The 17387-nt window shown below is 41.0% G+C and overlaps 1 protein-coding gene across 1 annotated transcript in view; it reads left to right on the forward strand.

Annotated features, from left to right (window-relative positions):
- The window catches only part of PLA2R1 (phospholipase A2 receptor 1), a 126614-nt gene that overhangs the window by 13345 nt on the left and 95882 nt on the right, over nucleotides 1–17387 (forward strand). Inside the window, exons 2-3 of the mRNA XM_004463890.4 lie at nucleotides 3747–4130; nucleotides 6729–6902. Of these exons, the coding sequence (XP_004463947.3) occupies nucleotides 3747–4130; nucleotides 6729–6902 (558 nt within the window). The remainder of the gene's footprint in view (nucleotides 1–3746; nucleotides 4131–6728; nucleotides 6903–17387) is intronic.

Below are 17387 nucleotides of genomic sequence, written 5' to 3' on the forward strand. Positions count from 1 at the left end.
ATGGTGCTTCAGAGGTAATCACCGGACATTGTAAATCCTCACAGGGCCTACATGATGGAATAGAGGAGAGTATGGGCCATGATGTGAACCAATGTATATGAGGTGCAGAGGTGCCCAAAGATGTACTTACCAAATCCAATGGATGTGTCATGATGATGGGAACGAGTGTTGTTGGGGGGGGGGGGAGAGGGGGGGTGGGGGGGGTGGGGTTGAATGGGACCTCACATATATATTTTTAATGTAATATTATTACAAAGTCAATAAAAAATAAAAAAATTAAAAAAAAAAAAAAAAAAAATTCAAGTGATCAAGAAAATATTCTCCTCCTACTCCTTAGGAAAGTACAAATTATCCTGTGGGGCAAACTGGTGAGTCTGAAAAGAACTCCTTCTAAAAGGAACTCAAAAGCAAAATGAATAGCCACTGTCTTCCATGGATTCGAGTTTTTGAATAAAAGGATGGAAATTTGCTTACAAGTTACTTCTAGTAAAGCAATCCTTTTCTCTTCCTAAACTTATCATTATGAAGGGAGGCATAACGTTTTCCTGCAAAGAGATTTAGTAATTCTGGCAGTACTTCATTAATCACTTAATCAGTGTTCAAGCAGAACTGATGTCGTTGACATATATAATCAATCTTGATTCCTCCCACATATGATTTTCATCATTTTTGAAATCTGACAACTGCAGACACTAAGGTTTGGTGGCTTATTTTCACATTATATTTTAGTTACAAACAACCCATATGTGCATATTTTAACCATCAGAGTATGGATACCTATATTAGATCTCCTCATAGTTTTCTCTTCCATAAATCTATAGAGATGAATGGTCCTGGGACCAGGTTCTATGATAACTTAATGGGAAGATTTTTAGTTTAAAGTAAGATAGTATTCTTCTGGATGTAGCATGTTTACTATTTGTTACTAAGTCACAGATACTTATGATACAGTCTGAAGAATTTTCCAGAGCTGCAGTCTAAAGGCAGCTGGGAATGGAAATGTAATAGCACCCCAAAATCAAGTAGCCTGAGATTAAGTTTAAGCTTCTAAACTGGCATGACTACAGATGTTCTGATTTTGTCATTCTTTCCTCTTAATACTTAATGTGTAAGTTTAAAACATTTCTCATTCGCCCCAAATTTTGGTGGTGTACGATTTTTATGTTCATTTACTCACAATCCACCCAGTCACCCAACCACACAGTGCTTCTCAACGTCATGCAGTTTTTCATTCCTATGAAAACCAGCAGTATAGACTTTACAGGTAGGTAATGTGGAAGATCAATAGGTGAAGTCTCTTCATCATAATTGCACGTGGGTTTTTAAAAAATGAGACAATGGTGCTTGAATCTAGTTGTTGAAAGTGTATTTTTCCACCATAAGAGGTGTTAATATGGTATTTTAGGAGTGTTTAGAACCAAAAAGTCTTCACATACTATGTGCTACAAAAGCTAAAGTAAAAATGAGATTCAGTGTTGATGGTGGAAAAAGAGACATGTCTTTGGGGAATGCTCAGATTAGCACCCAGATCTATGGCTGTATCTACAGCTGGAAAATCCTGAATCATAGTGATGATAACAACAACAACAACAGCTCACATTTACCAAGATCTTCCCATGCTGAAATACCCTGTTGTGTGTTTGGTATGGGCTGTTTAGCGTAATACCCTTTCCATCCCTTTGAGGTCAATATCATACTTTTGCCAGGTTCACAGAGGGGAAGGTGAGGCTCACAGAGACCCAGCAACTTGCCCAAAGTCACACATCTGTCTGTAGTGATTGGGACCTACCCCAGGTCTGCCTCATTCCACAGCTCTTAACCATTAACCAGGTAGTCTGTCTGCCATCTTAGGTGTTTAAACTGAGGCCCAGAGGGCTGAAGCACAGTCATTAAATTGCAGGGCTGGACATATTTGAACATATAAATTAGGTAGAAGCTGCACTACACAGAGCCATTATAGTAAAATAATTATCCTCTAGTGAAAATTCCATGGAACTCTGGACCAGCTGGAAAGTGGTAAGTTACACCAGAAATTAAGGTTAGCATTCTACCCAGGCATGGAAAACGTGGAAAGGGAAGTCGGAGTGAAGGTTAATTACTAGAGTCCACATTGCATCAGTGAGAGGTGGATTTGATTTTGAGTGATTATTACTAATAACCAAACAGACATGGCCTTCATTAGGAAAACAAATTTCCTGATCTAAATGAAATCTTCCTAAAACCATTCATTCTCTCCCTCCCACACTCCCTTTTCTATTTCTCTGATGCATGGTGATCAAAGCAATTTTCTTACAATTAATTCAAGTCCTCAAACACTTGGCTCTAAGTAAGGTTATAAATTATTAAATGAGGTATAGCTTTTATTAATACATTGACAATCTTTTTTTTAACAGTCTCGAGTGATTTTGGTTACTGTAAATCAGTTCTCTTCAACCTGACAACTTTGGAGAAACCAAAAGAATTTTTACCAAAATGAAGCATTGCTCCCATGCTTTGGTACATGAGGTGGCTCATTCTGCCCTGTTCCAAGTTTCTAGAAAGCCTCTACTTCTCCCCACTGTGCCCCTCGCACACAACTCGTGCTAAACCTCAGCTATTTTAAGGGAACCTGGTAATGTCCCTTCAGATTTTTAAAGAATAGACAGGAAGGTAATGAAAGAGGAAGCTCTAGCTGATGGGAGAACAAACAAGTTCTAACCAGACATTCCAAGCGAGATCATCTCAGCAACCATAGCCTAAGCAGCAGCTGTCAACAAATTCAGTCAATATGAAGCATTTACTGATCTTCTGTGATGTGCTCAGTACACTCTGTCCTTAGAGAAACAAAATGAGACATGATTCCTGCCTTTGAAAAACCCACGAGAAAGTATTGTTGTATAACAGGTGCCTTCTAAGCCAGCAACTTGAGGTAAAGTCAGGTAGGGACAGTGAGCCAGCCTGTCTTCCCAGGCTAGCCCTGCCAGCTTTACCATAGGACACTCAATCAAATCCCTTATCTGGCTCTCAGGGGTGGAGGCAGAGGAGTAAATCACCAGATGCCCTCTTTCTTCACATTTCCGTGTGGGCTCTGTGGCTTCTTCCACTGTCATGGTGCTCTAGCACCTCTCCCATCTGTAGGTGTGGGGCCGTCGAGTGTCCTGGGCATCCACCACTGCTGCCAGTGCCACCCAACAAGGCTGCTCCCGCTAAGTCTATCCCCATGGCAGAACATTCACACCTTTCTACTCCTGATGGTTCCATCACAGAAAGCAAACGTGGGGAAACATTTTTTTCCCTCACAAGCATTGCATCTTGTATCAGGACACAAAGCAACACACCATGTTTATCCTTTTGGTTTTCTACAGGAACTTTGATAAAGATGCTCCTTTCAGTGGTTCTTGGTTCCAGCTGCCATGAATTCAGCACTTGTCTGAAGAGACCCAGGGTGTCACCTTGCCTCTAGCCCTGAGGGTTCTTACCAGCACCCCCTCTCCTCAATTGTGGCAAGTTCCTTCTCTCTTAGGACCACACTGAGGGGACTGGTAGGCAGTGCTTGTTCGGGTATGGCCATGAGGGTTTTAGATCAGAGGTCTCTCAGGAGCTCCAGTAAGTCCATTTCTACATCCCAAGAAACTCCTCTGTTTTATACAAATAAAGCTCTTACCCATCTGGATCTGTCTGAAATATCACAGCTTACACATGGGATCCCCATGATACTAGATAATTACATATGAAAATTTGACACACCTTTTGTTGTTCTGTTTCAGATAAAGGACTATTTGCTATGCAAAGCGAGAGTCTCAAGACATGCATTCAAGCAGGCAAGTCTGGACTTACTCTGGAGAACTGCAAACAACTGAATAAGAATATGCTGTGGAAATGGGTTTCAAACCACCACCTCTATAACATAGGAGGCAGTGGGTGCCTGGGTCTGAATTTATCTGATCCAGAGCAGCCACTAAGCATATATGACTGTGACTCCACCCACGTTTCCTTGAGGTGGCGCTGTTACAGGAACACGATCACAGGCCCGCTCCAGTACACTGTCCAGGTGAAGCACAACGACACCGTGGTGGCCTCATGGAAATATCTTCATAAGTGGATTTCCTACATGTCAGGTGGCGGAAGCATTTGTGAAAATCTGCATAAAGGTAAAAAAAAATGTTAAATCTTGATGCTCATGAAATGGTATATTGAGAATATTTCCCCAAGGTTAAAGATTTTTAGGACATATTACATGAAAGAGGTGCACTGTGCCTGGAGCAGTGGGGGACTTTGGCTAAATCCATGTCAGTTGCATACTTGATTATTGAAAAAGGATTATTGAAGTATTGAAATGGACTTGCTAAATTCTAATAACAGAACTTCTCAGAATTTAAGGGTGTTAGGGGAAAAACATTTGGATAACTTTGACAATCAGCGGAAAGGAGAAGAAAGAATGGGAGGACAGGAGAGAGGAAAGGAAGATGGAAGAAAAAAAGATACTTGAAGTGAAGATTTTTGTCAGGATGAATACAATAACCTACCTCAGCCTTTTTTCCTTATTGCTTCCTACTTACGGCCAAAGATGACTGATTATGCCCCTACTCTGAGAAAGTAGCCAGGAGGCACCTCTGCATCATCACCTCTCTCCTGCACCACTGTAGAAGCCCTCCAGCCAGTCCTGCTTCTCCCTGTCCAGACTGTTCTTCACACTGATCATGTCCCATTCAAAACCCACCAGTGACTTCCCATCACCCTGTGTAAAAGTCAAGGCCCAAAACATAGTAGAGACGGCCCTGTGTGAGCTGATGCTTAGCACTTCCTTGATTCCATTTCCACTGGGCCTCCTTGCTCTTCCTCTATCATCCCCATACACATTCTTTTCTGTAGACTCCGTTCTTGTCAGAGAGGCCTTCATTGACCACCCTATTGAAAAGTAGCCCCCACCCCACACGCACTTGTTTTTCTTACATTAGTGTGTGTGTGTGTGTTTTATGCCCCTTATTGCCCCTGCAAGTATCTGTTTATTTGTATATTTGCTTTCTCTTTTTTTCTCCCCTCTAGAATAAAAGCTCCACATGGAAAGGAAATTTTTGTCAGTTTGTCCACCACCATATCCCCAGTGCTGGGCACATTAAATGCTCAAATAGTATTTGTTGAATGAATGAACTAATAAATGCCTATAAAATTGCTGAGGTTTAGATGCTAATGGCTCATTTTGGGGGGCATCAGAAGATATTTTAAAGTAAAATCTTCATTAAATTTTTGTTCCTATCCATTTGCAAAAATGGAAGCAACAAAAACTTTTCATGATTCAATCAGGGTTTGGATGGTGAGGAGAACCAGGGCCACCCTCAGTCAAGTCAATAGGTCTGGGGCAAAAGCATCAGCTACGGAGGTTCCTACCACTTTCCCACAGTTGGCAGGGGCTAGACTGAGTTCATGCTGTGTCACCAGTCCTAAGGTTAGGGACATAGCTGCTTAGGAACTACAGATATTTTAGGACACACGCTTTTGTCTCAATCCTGAGCCTTATACTCAAAGCCTAGAGGCTTCTGCTACATGTGAGTATATGGCTAAAAACGTAACAGGAAGCAAAATATCTGGTTCTTCTTTAGAATTGTAGGTTATTCAGAGTGCTGGTTGCATCACTTGCTATAGTGTAGCTCATTCTGAAAACATCTTGCTCTCGGCTCATTCCTTGTAGGAACAGGAGCACGTTCAGCCCCAGCCTCCTAGGACGAGGTGCAGAGTTCTCAGGTTAGGCTCTTCTTATTCTCCTAGAGGTCAGGAGCAAACAGGCTGCCAGAAATGGCAGAGCTTCCACAATAAAGAAGAAATAGGATGAGGCAGGTTATTGTATTGTAGCAGAACGCTATTTTAAATAAATAAGTAGATCCATAAATAATGAAACCATTTATCAGCATTTCTTTGGAACCCAGACCTCAGCTTGCACTTTGACTTAAACTGGACTGTGAGTCTCAGAGGAGTCACTGTGTTATAGCGAGTGCCCTGCCTATAGTGGGTTTTCAGTCAATTAAAAAAATACATTAACTATTTAAAAATTTCCAAAGATAAAGCTGGCATAGTACTCATTAATCTTTTTTAAAAACAAGAATTAGCTACCATATTAATTTTTAATACTTTTTTAATGCTTTAGGTTACATAAATCTTACATCAAAAAAAAACGGGATTTCCATATGTCCCACTCCCGACCCCTCCCACACTTTCCCACGTTAACAACATCCTTCATTAGTGTGGTACATTTGTTACAATTGATGAACACACATTGGAGCATTGCCACTAAGCGTGGATTCTAGTTTACTTTATAGTTTACACTCTATCCCACACAATTTTGTAAGTTATGACAAAATATATAATGGTCTGTATCCATCATTGTAGTGTAATTCAGGACTATTCCAATGTCCTGAAAATGTTTTTCCCTCTCCCTCCCCTCAAAACCTCCAGTGGCCACTGCCTCCACATCTAGCAGTTTTTCCATTGCTAGAATCACAATAAGTCTATAATAGAATAACTGCAAGTCTACTCTAGTCCATCATTCATTCCCCAATCCTAAGGATACTGGGATGGGATGTTCACTCCACCTCTAATTGAGAGGGGGCTTCGATCCCATGCGGCTGATGGATGGAACTACCTTGCTCACAGTTGCAGACTCTGTCTGTTTCTTGGGTGGGCGTTGTCCGTCATTATCTCCTTGTTAGTTGTCATGGGTGAGTTATTTGACTTTTTAATTTTCTTTCTCCTAGATTTGTATACAATTAAAGGGAATGCCCACGGGATGCCATGCATGTTTCCTTTCCAGTATAATCACCAGTGGCACCATGACTGCACTCGGGAAGGTCGGGAAGATGACCTGCTGTGGTGTGCCACGACAAGCCGATACGAAAGGGATGAGAAGTGGGGATTTTGCCCAGATCCCAGTAAGAATAAAATCTAGTCTTCTCCATATACCATGAATGAATCAATCAGAGATGATTAGAAAGCTCTGTGAACCTAAAAAAAAGCACTAGGATTGAGATATTGAAGTCTGAATAATCACTCTGATTCTGTTGATACAGGTTTTGATTTTGCAACTGTTTTTGCCTTGAAAAGACAAATCTGATGTATATTCCTTTTTCCTGAGGTTCAAAAGATGTTAATTAGCCATTCTTCATTTAGCTCAGTGCGTTAGGATGCCTTAACCAGAATCAAAATATAATACCCTGTGATCTCATTAATCTCAGCCTCTCATCAGGATACTTCAAAACAAACCCCAAAGCATACAAAACCCAGTTTTCCTTTCAATCCACTTTCTCTTCTGAGCTGCCTTCAGTTCTCCGTGTCCAGGCTGCCTCTCTTGGCCATTGTCAAATCCAGGCATCAGCTGACCCTTGATGATTTTTCTAATAGCATTGCTCTCTTTATTTCTCAACATGGGTTTCGATCTTGATTTCCTTTCCTTATTGTTTTCTACCTGTACTCTCAAAATCTTTTTCTCTTCTTTACATAATTTTCTATGTCCAGTGTCAGCTTCAGTGCTCCAAATTTTTTTCAGCTAGTGCTTTTTATTACTTTATTATTTTATTTTAATATAGTTAATTGGTTTCCAATGGTTCCTAAGTATTGGGGAAGTATATATATATATATGTATTACTTTCTACTTTCTGTATATGTGCATATGGTATGTATGGAAGGTATGTATGTGTATATATATGTGTGTATATATACACCTTCTACTTTCTGTATTCACTTTCCCTCACCTTGCTTCCCATAAGTCAGAGGTTAACTTTCACAATCTCCCCATCTTCCATAACCACTTCCTTTCCACCAATACATAAAATGCAACAAATAAATTTGAAAGAAAAACAAATGCAAAAGGTCAATTCTTAAGAATCTGATGGATAAATTTTCTCTAATTTTTTTTTAAGTCTACAAGGCAGCACAGCTTAGTGGATAAGAAAGAGTACAGGCTTTGAAATCAGACAGACTGACACTGGAGTCCTATAGAAGAAGATAAGATGAGATTTGGGGAGATTTGGGGAGGGTCCTTCCATCTCTCTGGGTCTCAATTTCCTTAGCCATTACATAGATAACTACAGTACCAGTTAGGGTTTTTAGGGCATGTAAAGCACTTGTAGTGCCTGGCATATGGTGAGCACTCACAGATATTAGGCATCATCATCACCTTCTCCTCCTCAAACCCAGCTTATCCTTTCAGCATCCACTTCTGAATCAGAGATCCCTCCCCTTTATTGTCAGTCAGTCAGCAAGCACTAAGCCAAGCACAGTGGTGAATACCAAACCCTGCAGAGGTTATATCTCTATAGCAGGTGATGTTAAGAGCATTTAACTGTCAATACGGTGTGGGGTAGTGACCCATCCGAGTGGAGGCCTTAGTTGGGGAGGGTGTTCTCAGAGGACCACTGCTAGCATTAAACTCTTAGTTGCTAGAACATGAGGAAGTAGGGGTTTTGCAGAAGGCACTTGAGGAGCTCAAGACAGAGGCTAGTCACCAACCAGCACTAAAACATCTCGTTATTTAATAACTGTTCCATCATCATGAATCTGAATGTATTTGCAGGTAATTGTGTGCTTGTAATCTCTACATTCCTTAGATTCCTGAACCAGATGTCATATTACTTGCATCATCTTCTCTTCCCATTTCCATCTCCGATAGATGTCATTATGAAAAATAAATATGGGGGAGCGGCTGTGGCTCAATCAATTGGGCTCCCGTCTACCATATGGGAGGCCCTGGGTTGGCGTCCTGGGGCCTCCTTGTGAAGGCAGGCTCACCCGCACGCTGTAGAGTGCTGCCCGGCCCACAAGCACTGCAGAGAGCCAACTCAGCAAGGTGACACAACCAAAAGAAAAAGAAAAAAAAGGGAGAAAAGCAAAATACTGAAGAGTGCACAGCAAATGGACACAGAGAGCAGACAGCTTGCAAAAAGCCACAAGGGGGGGGGGGGGGAATAAAAAATTTTTTTAAAATAAATGTGGGGGAGCAGATGTGGCTTAAGCATTTGAGCACCTGCCTCCCACATGGGAGGTCTCAGGTTTGGTTCCCCATGCCTCCTGAAAAAAACAAAAACAAACACAAAGAAGCAAACAAATGTAAAAAAAACAACTCAGGGAAGACAATGTGGCTCAATCACTGAGTGCCGGCTTCCCACACACAGGGGCCCAAGTTCAATCTCCGTCCGCGGGTACCTCAAAAAAAAAAAAAAACAATTAAATTAACACATGTTTCACATGGCCCTAATACTAGGGACAATGCTTAAAGACTGCAACATTCTCCTTGAGGTTCTGAGAGTCCTGTCACTATCCTGTGTCACTTTAAGCCAATTACGGTTTCCCTGGTGAGCCTGGGGTTAGTGGTGCTCAGGGCTTGTTGCTCCCCAGACTATCTATTTGTTCAGCTTCCTACAGCTCAGAAGCTTCCTCCGCTTGACGGCCTGCCAGATTCCTGCTCTCTTGACCTTTACCACACCAGCAGAGAGCATGTTTATTGGTACAATGCTAAATTACAGTTCCAGTTTTTTTCCTTTCTTGCTATTTTGATTCCTGATGGCCAACATAACTCAAAATGATGTGTCAGAGGCTGAAATCTGAGCAAGCTGATAACTCTTTCTGTGGGGTCAGCAAGTAGATAGGACAAAGAGGAGTTACTAGAATAAAGGTTTGGATGTCTGTGTCTTATCTTACTTACATGGAAAGTCCTTAGTTTCGCAATATAAAATCATATGGCCTTTTAAAAAAAGTTATTGAAAACGAGAAAAACCTAAATTTCGTACTAGTAATCATAGGCAAACACACTAGCAGTGAGGAATGCTGTAAACATCTGTCTCTGTAAATCTTCAGGAAGAAGAATGACATATAGGATTCTCTCTGGATTTGTTTAGAGGCAGTTCCTGGCCATGCTAGATCTCTCTTGGTTGGGTACCTTACACCAACCAAAGTTGGACCAGTTTCATGCTTAAAGATATTTTTGAATAGCAATATCTGGAATGAACTAATTGCCCATGAAATGTATTCAGCTGATATATTTTTTATCAGCAACTTGAATGATACATTAGAGAAAATTGGTACCAATATAAATGTGTGATTGCCAACCTCATTTGCACCCTCAACAAAGATCAGAAGTCCTATTTATCTCTTGTCATCTTGCTTTCTCATGCTCCACGATGACTATACCAACCTCTCGATTCTCTTTTGACTTCTAACACTACCCTCCATTGCCTTCCCCGCCATTTTCATCAGATGATCTCAGTTCCTATCTCATAGAAAAATAGAGTCCTTCAGGGTGTGGGGGTGGGTGGGAAGTTCTCAACAACTTCCTCCTCCCAAACGTGAAGCCTACCTGGTCTGCGCTCATCTTTCCTTCCTTTTATCCTGTTTCCTGTTTCCTCTCTGAAACAAGAGGCTGGTCTGCCTCCTCCTGCCTAGCACAAATCTCCCCAGCTGGGCTCTGGAATCCATCCCATCCAGTTTCCTCCATCCTGTATCCCAGTGGTTCTCCAGGTGGGGTCTCCGCTCCAGCATCATCATCATTCCCTATGAACTTACTAGAAATGTAAATTATTGGCAACAGCCCAGACCACTGTGTAAGAAATTATAGAGGTACAGCCCAGCAATCTGTGCTTTAACAAGCCTTCTAGTTGATTCCAAATCACACTGAAGTGTAAGTATCACTCTCCCACTCTGCTGGATCCTTCTCATCTTCTCATTAGGAGTTAAACCTGCAGAAGTCTCTCCCTTTTTTTTTTTTTTTTTGCTTTGTGTTCTCCCTTCTTAAAAATAACACAGCTCCTTTATCCCTTACATAGGTTTTTCAAAATAATTGGCTACACCTCCTCTCCATGCTGTCATTCCTCAGTGCGCTGTAACCTGACCTCTATCTCCACAATCTTGTGCATTCAGCAAGTATGTCCTTGGTACCTACCATGTGCCAACACTCTGCTGGCTGCCGGAACGTAACATGAATGTGAAGGATGAACGTCATGGTGGCTGACCCATGTATAATTCCCAAATCAATATATAATTATAATTTTCCCTTTACAAATTTATTCCAAAATCAAGTCCTTTCTGTAATATTAGATTGCCTTTTTTGCTTGTTTTCCGAAAGCCTGAAGGAGGATGTGAACAAAATTCTAGAGGATGGGCAGGAGTGCACCTGCAGGCAGATTGTAGCACCATTTTGCCAGGTTCTTTAAGGTAACCATTCTGTGGCTCCTATTGGACCTTGCGTCTGCCAAAGGGGTGCTGATGCCAAGTACAAGAAATCTGTTAACTTTTATAAAGGTATTTTTGGGGTTAAAACTTACAGTTACAAGGCCCTAAAGACTCCAACTCAAGGTTGCTTTCTCACCAAAATGTCAGTTGCCACATGTTGAAACAAGATGGCCGCTGATCTCTGCGAGGGTTCAGCCCTCCCCCCCGGGCTTCCTCTCTCCCAGCTGCAGGCTGGCATAGGGCTTGTCGCTCGGGGCTTCCGTTCTCTCCCAGCATAGGGCTGGTTTCTTTCCAGACTTTCTATTTTAGTCTCAGCTGTTCTGGTCTTTTCCCAAGGTCAGCTGCAGACTATCAGGTGATCATAGCCTTTCTCTTTTTGGGATTCATGAATATCATCTCACACTGTCACAGACCTTAAGTTTATATAAAGCCTTCCCTCTCCCATGACTGAGAAAAAGGGAGTGCTTCATGTCATCCCTGCTTTGAGCAAAGAGAGCAGCTCTGGAGGTTGTGGGAAAGAAAAGATCTCTAACAGGGAAGCTCTTGGGTGCTTCCTAAAGTTTTAGGCTTCAGACCCCAATCAATAATTAGATGAATTCTGTAAGCCTTCATCCCAGAAAAATGAACATTTCTGTATATACCCAGCTTTCTACATACATTTTCAAGAGCTCCAGAGCCCGTAAATCCCTTTCAAAGAACCAAGTAAGAGAGTCTTGTTTTAGTGATTTTTAAAAGAGCTAAAGCAATGATTGGGAACTTAGTTTAGGCACTTCTCTGAAGAAGTCAGTGTTGGCTCTTAACTTACTCGTTAAAGGACTGAATTGCCCCAGCCCTTTCAGCATGTTTTAATAGCCTGGACATGCTTGGTTAGACACAGGCTACTGCTCATCTAATATCCTGCCCCTGCACTGACAAGGTGAAGATGGGGTTGCAGAGGAGGAAACAGCTGGATCTTAATGCCAGATACGTTCAGTGAAAGACATACCAGCAATAACCAGGGAGTTGGGGCAGAGTCAAGGCCACTGCTGAATGTGCAAAAAATTTTTGTCACCTCCATTCTTGGTACCTTGTTCACCAGAGGCACATTTTCCCTACGATCTACAATCTGCCTCAGTCTGTGCATGAGCTTCCTGTCAAATCCTCATTGTGGATAGATTCTCTGCACAGTGGAGAAGGAGGGCTGTAGGCTGTAAGCCAGGTGACTGCCCACATCTCTCTGTAATCTGCTCTCTTCTTCCAACTTCACTGTCACTATTCTCATGCCAAACACTAAGAAATAAAAATACTAAAACAGAAGGTGTTCATCGGTACATCACCGAAAAACCAAACTTCCTTACAAATATCATACTTAAGAATAATGGTAAAGCATTATATGTTTCCAAGCAGAAGAGTTCTTTGGTCAAATCTGCATTTAGAAATTCAAATACAATATGGAGGATGGATAAGAAAGGGGAGATGGGACCAGGGAAAACCAGTTATGGAGTGCCTATCTATGTAAATATTATCCAGAGTCACAGGTCCAGGGGCAATACACAATCTATGTATACTCTGTGGCAAAATATTTTAGTAATACATATGTGTTACAAATATCTTTATAGTAATCAATAGCAGAGGTGTCATCTTCCAATCTTTACCGTTAGATGACCATTCATACACATACTCAAATATACACACAAAAAAATGTCTTATGATCATACAAAGGGGTAAATAGCAGTTTTTTTAAGTTAATTCAGATGTTCATTAGAGTATACATACGATTCATGTAGTCTCTTCAAAAGTATTAAAAATCTTCTCTTCCTCTGCTTTCTTCTTTTTTATCACTTCCACCTCCTGCACTTTTTGGACCATGGTTAAGCTTCTTTGAGCCATTTTATTCATTCATTCCTTCATTCACCATTTATTAACATCTGTAATATGCTAGGCACTGTGCTAATTTGTGTAAATTGTCCTCTTGGATCTCCCATCATAGTAGGAGGCTTTGAATATTTTAATAATAAAGAATCATAAATATCTACTTCTGTTTAATTTCTTTTATTTAATCTCTTTTCTTTTAGATGCCATGCTGTCCTGGGTAACATTTCTTTTCTTTTTTTTTATTTTACAAACACACTACAGCCACCAAGCAAAACTCCCTCTTCCTCTCTCCTCCTAACCCATGGTAACCTCTAATCTACTTTCTGTCTCTGCAAATATGCTAATTCTAGATCTCTCATATAAATGACATAATACAACATTTGTCTTTACGTGCCTTGCTTATTTTACTGAGCATAAGGTTTTCAAGGTTCATCCATGCATAATTATAATTTTTGACAGGTGCTACTTTAAAAAAAATACAGTGTTATAAGTAAGGAACTGAATTTAGATTTGGGAGTGTGGAGAGGTTTTATTGACGAATTTATACTTCAACTCGAGTCCAAGAGATGAACTGAGAGTTATCAAGTTGAACAGTGGGGGAATGAGATAGCCATATAGAGGTGCCTGGTGCAGTGGTGGACCAAGGGGCAGGGGACAGGGGAGGGAATGGGAGTGGACATTGCTGGGTGCAGGTGATAAAGGGCATATTCTGTTTGAATGGAGATTTAAAAAAATAACACTAAAAGTCAGTCTTCTTTTTATATCACCACGCACTGACAACTCTAAACAGTGTGAGTTATGAAATACTCACACCTGCCCAAGTTGACTGCTACCACTTCCCACACCCCCCAGATGGCTACAGCCTTTGAGGAGGGAAAGAGGTTATTGCTCTCTAGGAGAGACAATGTGTCAGGAGCACGAGTGAGGGAGAGAGGGAAAAGGAATTCTGGAAAGGTGAGTAGGGGCTAGATAATTTGGGGGTTTGCAGACCCTTGTAAAAACTTTCCTCAGTCTAAGTGTAAAAGAAAGCCATAAAAGGGTGCTAGGAGGGAAGTAGTAATGATTGAAAGTTTTTGTGATGATCACTCTGGCCCTGCACAGAGAATGGATTGGTAGGAAGCAAGATGGCCGTCCTGGGATCCACTCAAAGGGCTATGACAATAGCCTGGACCACAGATAGTGGAGACTTGGGTTAGGTGATGGCAAAGGGGCTGGAGAAAAGTGGATGGACTGAAGATATATTTTGGAGAGAGACTATACTAGACCTGGTAAAGAACAGATTGGGGGGAATAGGGGAGAAAGGGAGTTCCCAACTTGATGCAGCAACCCTTTTTACCTGAGATGTACTAGCACAGTGCTTTGCAGAGAATGGATATAATAACTATGTGCTGAGCATATGAAAAACCAAATTGAGAGAAAAATAGTGACTTTGCAGCTTGGAGTTCAATAGCCACTCTGATAGAATAAGAATTCATTAAAAAAGAATTCAGTAATTTTAAAAAGTAGTAAAAATAGTATACCTGAGAGCACTGCAAAGTTGTATCCTCAGGAAAGAAAAATAAATCATATCAATAGAGAAAGAAGAATGGTTAGATCCCATTAATAATCTATCACATAATCAGTATTGACGTGAGTACATCTCAGTTCATTAAGAGAGAATTGTACTTTGGGAGGGCAAAAAATCACCTATTTATAACATCACGCAAAAGATTCTGGTAATCTTTCATTAAGTAATAGGAGATTCCATCATATATATGACACAGTTGCTTCTGTCAAGGAGCTCATAATTTAATGATAGAAGAGAAAACATAAAGATGACCAAAGATGCAAAGAAATACAGCAATGTCATTCTAGTCTGTAGATTAGAATTTTTCATGAGTAATTAAACATACCTGAGACACTAGCCTTTAATTTTGTATTTCCAATGGCTTGAAAAGAGGGATTATTTATGAAGAAAGCAGTGAACTAAGAATGAATAAGTTCTCATATGCCAGACTAGGCTGGGAGCCTATGCCAGGTGGTTTCCCAGGAAGCAGCCTCTGAAGCAGAGAGAAGCATGCAGGGGGTTTCCTGGGGAAAGCTCTCAGGACCAAAGCCTGTGGAAAGGAGGGGAAGGGAGCAGGGCTGCCCAGAGGGAGAAGCTGAGCTGTCTCCTAGGCCTGTGGTCTCTAGACCCACCCTATGTGGAGTTGCCCAGCTGGGATGGTCTTCCGGGTCACCCCTAGTTGTAGTGTGAGGGCTGGGCCTTATATCCCTGCCTTGACCAGGATTGGTCCTTTCTGGGGAAAGGAGAGTGGCACCAGGCAGAGATTCTTTAGTGGAGGCAATCTTGGAGAAGGCTAACAGTTGAGAGATGTCTGTTGGCAGCTGGAGAAACAAGTCCTTCAGTCCTGAAGGGGTGCACTACAGTGGCCCGACCCAGAGTGGCACTTTCATTCCATCTGTTACCATGTGTTCTTCAACTAAGATCTGTGAGTGACACGGCCCACCTCGAGAAGCAGAGAGGACGTTGGGTAAGCCTGCCCAGAAGTATAAATTCTTAAATTTTAGTCAAGAACAAATGAACTTACTTGTTAGGAGAATATCGGTACCTCTTGCAGACATTTGATTGGAGGTTCCCTTTTGATTAACCTTCAGAATTGGCACAGATAATTCAGGACCGAGGGAAAGCCATAACTGGCTCTGTCATTTGCAGCATACATTGGATCACCTACAAACTTCTCACCTTACACTGAACTGTTTTAATATATAGAATTCAAGCAGGTTACTTCAAAAGGCTGTGTATATATATATATATAGCTTGATCTATGTTTTATTGAAAAGGCAGGACCAACTCTTGGCAATAACGGGATTAGGTCAATTGCAGTGTCCTCCAAACCTTTTTCCAGGATGTATTTAGCTGTAACCCAGAGGCTTATAATTAAGGTTTATTGTCACGTGTTCCCCTATGACAGGAGATGAGTGGCAGGTACCTTGTTGCCAGAATTGTCTCCCCTCTCTCCTCAGACTTTCCATCTGACATCCCAGTATCTTCTCATAGCCACAGGGTACTCAGACCTGCCCTCCCAAGAAAGTGCTTTGAATTTTTTCCTTTAAGCCAGTGTTTCCAAGTGTGTGCTTCTGGACCATATGCATTAGAATCAGAGGTCTGTTTGACATGTGTGTTCCTCAGTCCTACCCCAGACCTACTGATTCAGAATCTCTGAGACTGAGAACCAGGAATCTGCTTTTTTCACAAGCTGCGTAAACAGTTCTTATGCATCTTGCAATGCTCCCCCTTCATGATTCCAGCTGTCTTACTGGATGAGCACGGCTGGTAATGTCTGGTAATGCTTAGTGCATTGCCCATCTCAGGGGCGGTAGCGTGTTCACCGGAAGACAATCTTGGAGGGCTGAATCTTAATGGGGGAATTTCAGCCACCAGGGCAAGATGTTGATTGAAAATTCCCTCCTCTCTTTCTCCTTCCTTTCTCTTCCTTTTGTTCACAGTTTTACTGGGTGAGAGCCTTTTCTTTCTCACTCCTTCAATCTGGGATCCTTCTATAAAGACTTGTATCAGTCAGTGAGTTCCACGGACACTAGGCAGTTTAACAACTTTTCTGGTTAAGCAGTTCAGCTCTGGGGAGAGTACCTTTCAACCACACATGAAAACAAACTTTCCGTATTTTCCAAGGGTACCATATAAGTAAGTTTTATGGGAAAAAGAAAACAAAGACGATTTCATTGTCAATAATTTTGGAATATAATGAGTAAAATTTAGGCATGTTAATCTGTAGGATTTCTCAGAGCTTTTAATAGTCTAATGTATATTGTGAATTTCCCCAGATTTTTTTGAGAAGCATCCTGAAGATGTTAATATTCTGTGCACCACATTTTGGGAAAGACTATTCTTAATTTTAGCAGATTGCCTGTCCATCAGTTTCACTCATGCTATAATATGGTTCACATGTTCTACATTTTGAGATTCTGTGCATGAATTTGATTTTAGGTCATTATTGTGGTTGTTTAGTCTAACTCGTTTTTTGTTTAATTTGTTTAATTCATCTTTTTTTTTTTGTTAGAGAAGTTACAGGTTTTCAGAAATGTCATGCTTGAAATATAAAATACGGCGTTCCCATGTATTACCCTATTTTAACATCTTACATTAGGGTGGTACATCTGCTATAATTCATGAAAGAACATTTTTATAATTGTACTATTAACTAGGGTTCATTTTGTTATATAGTCCTATGTTTTTTCTTTTAATTTTTATTCTAATAACATATATGACTTAAAACTTCCCCCTTTTGACCACATTTACATTTATAATTCAGCACTATTAATTACACTCACAGTGTTGT

The sequence above is a fragment of the Dasypus novemcinctus genome, chromosome 7, assembly GCF_030445035.2.
Source record: "Dasypus novemcinctus isolate mDasNov1 chromosome 7, mDasNov1.1.hap2, whole genome shotgun sequence".
NCBI lineage: Eukaryota > Metazoa > Chordata > Mammalia > Cingulata > Dasypodidae > Dasypus > Dasypus novemcinctus.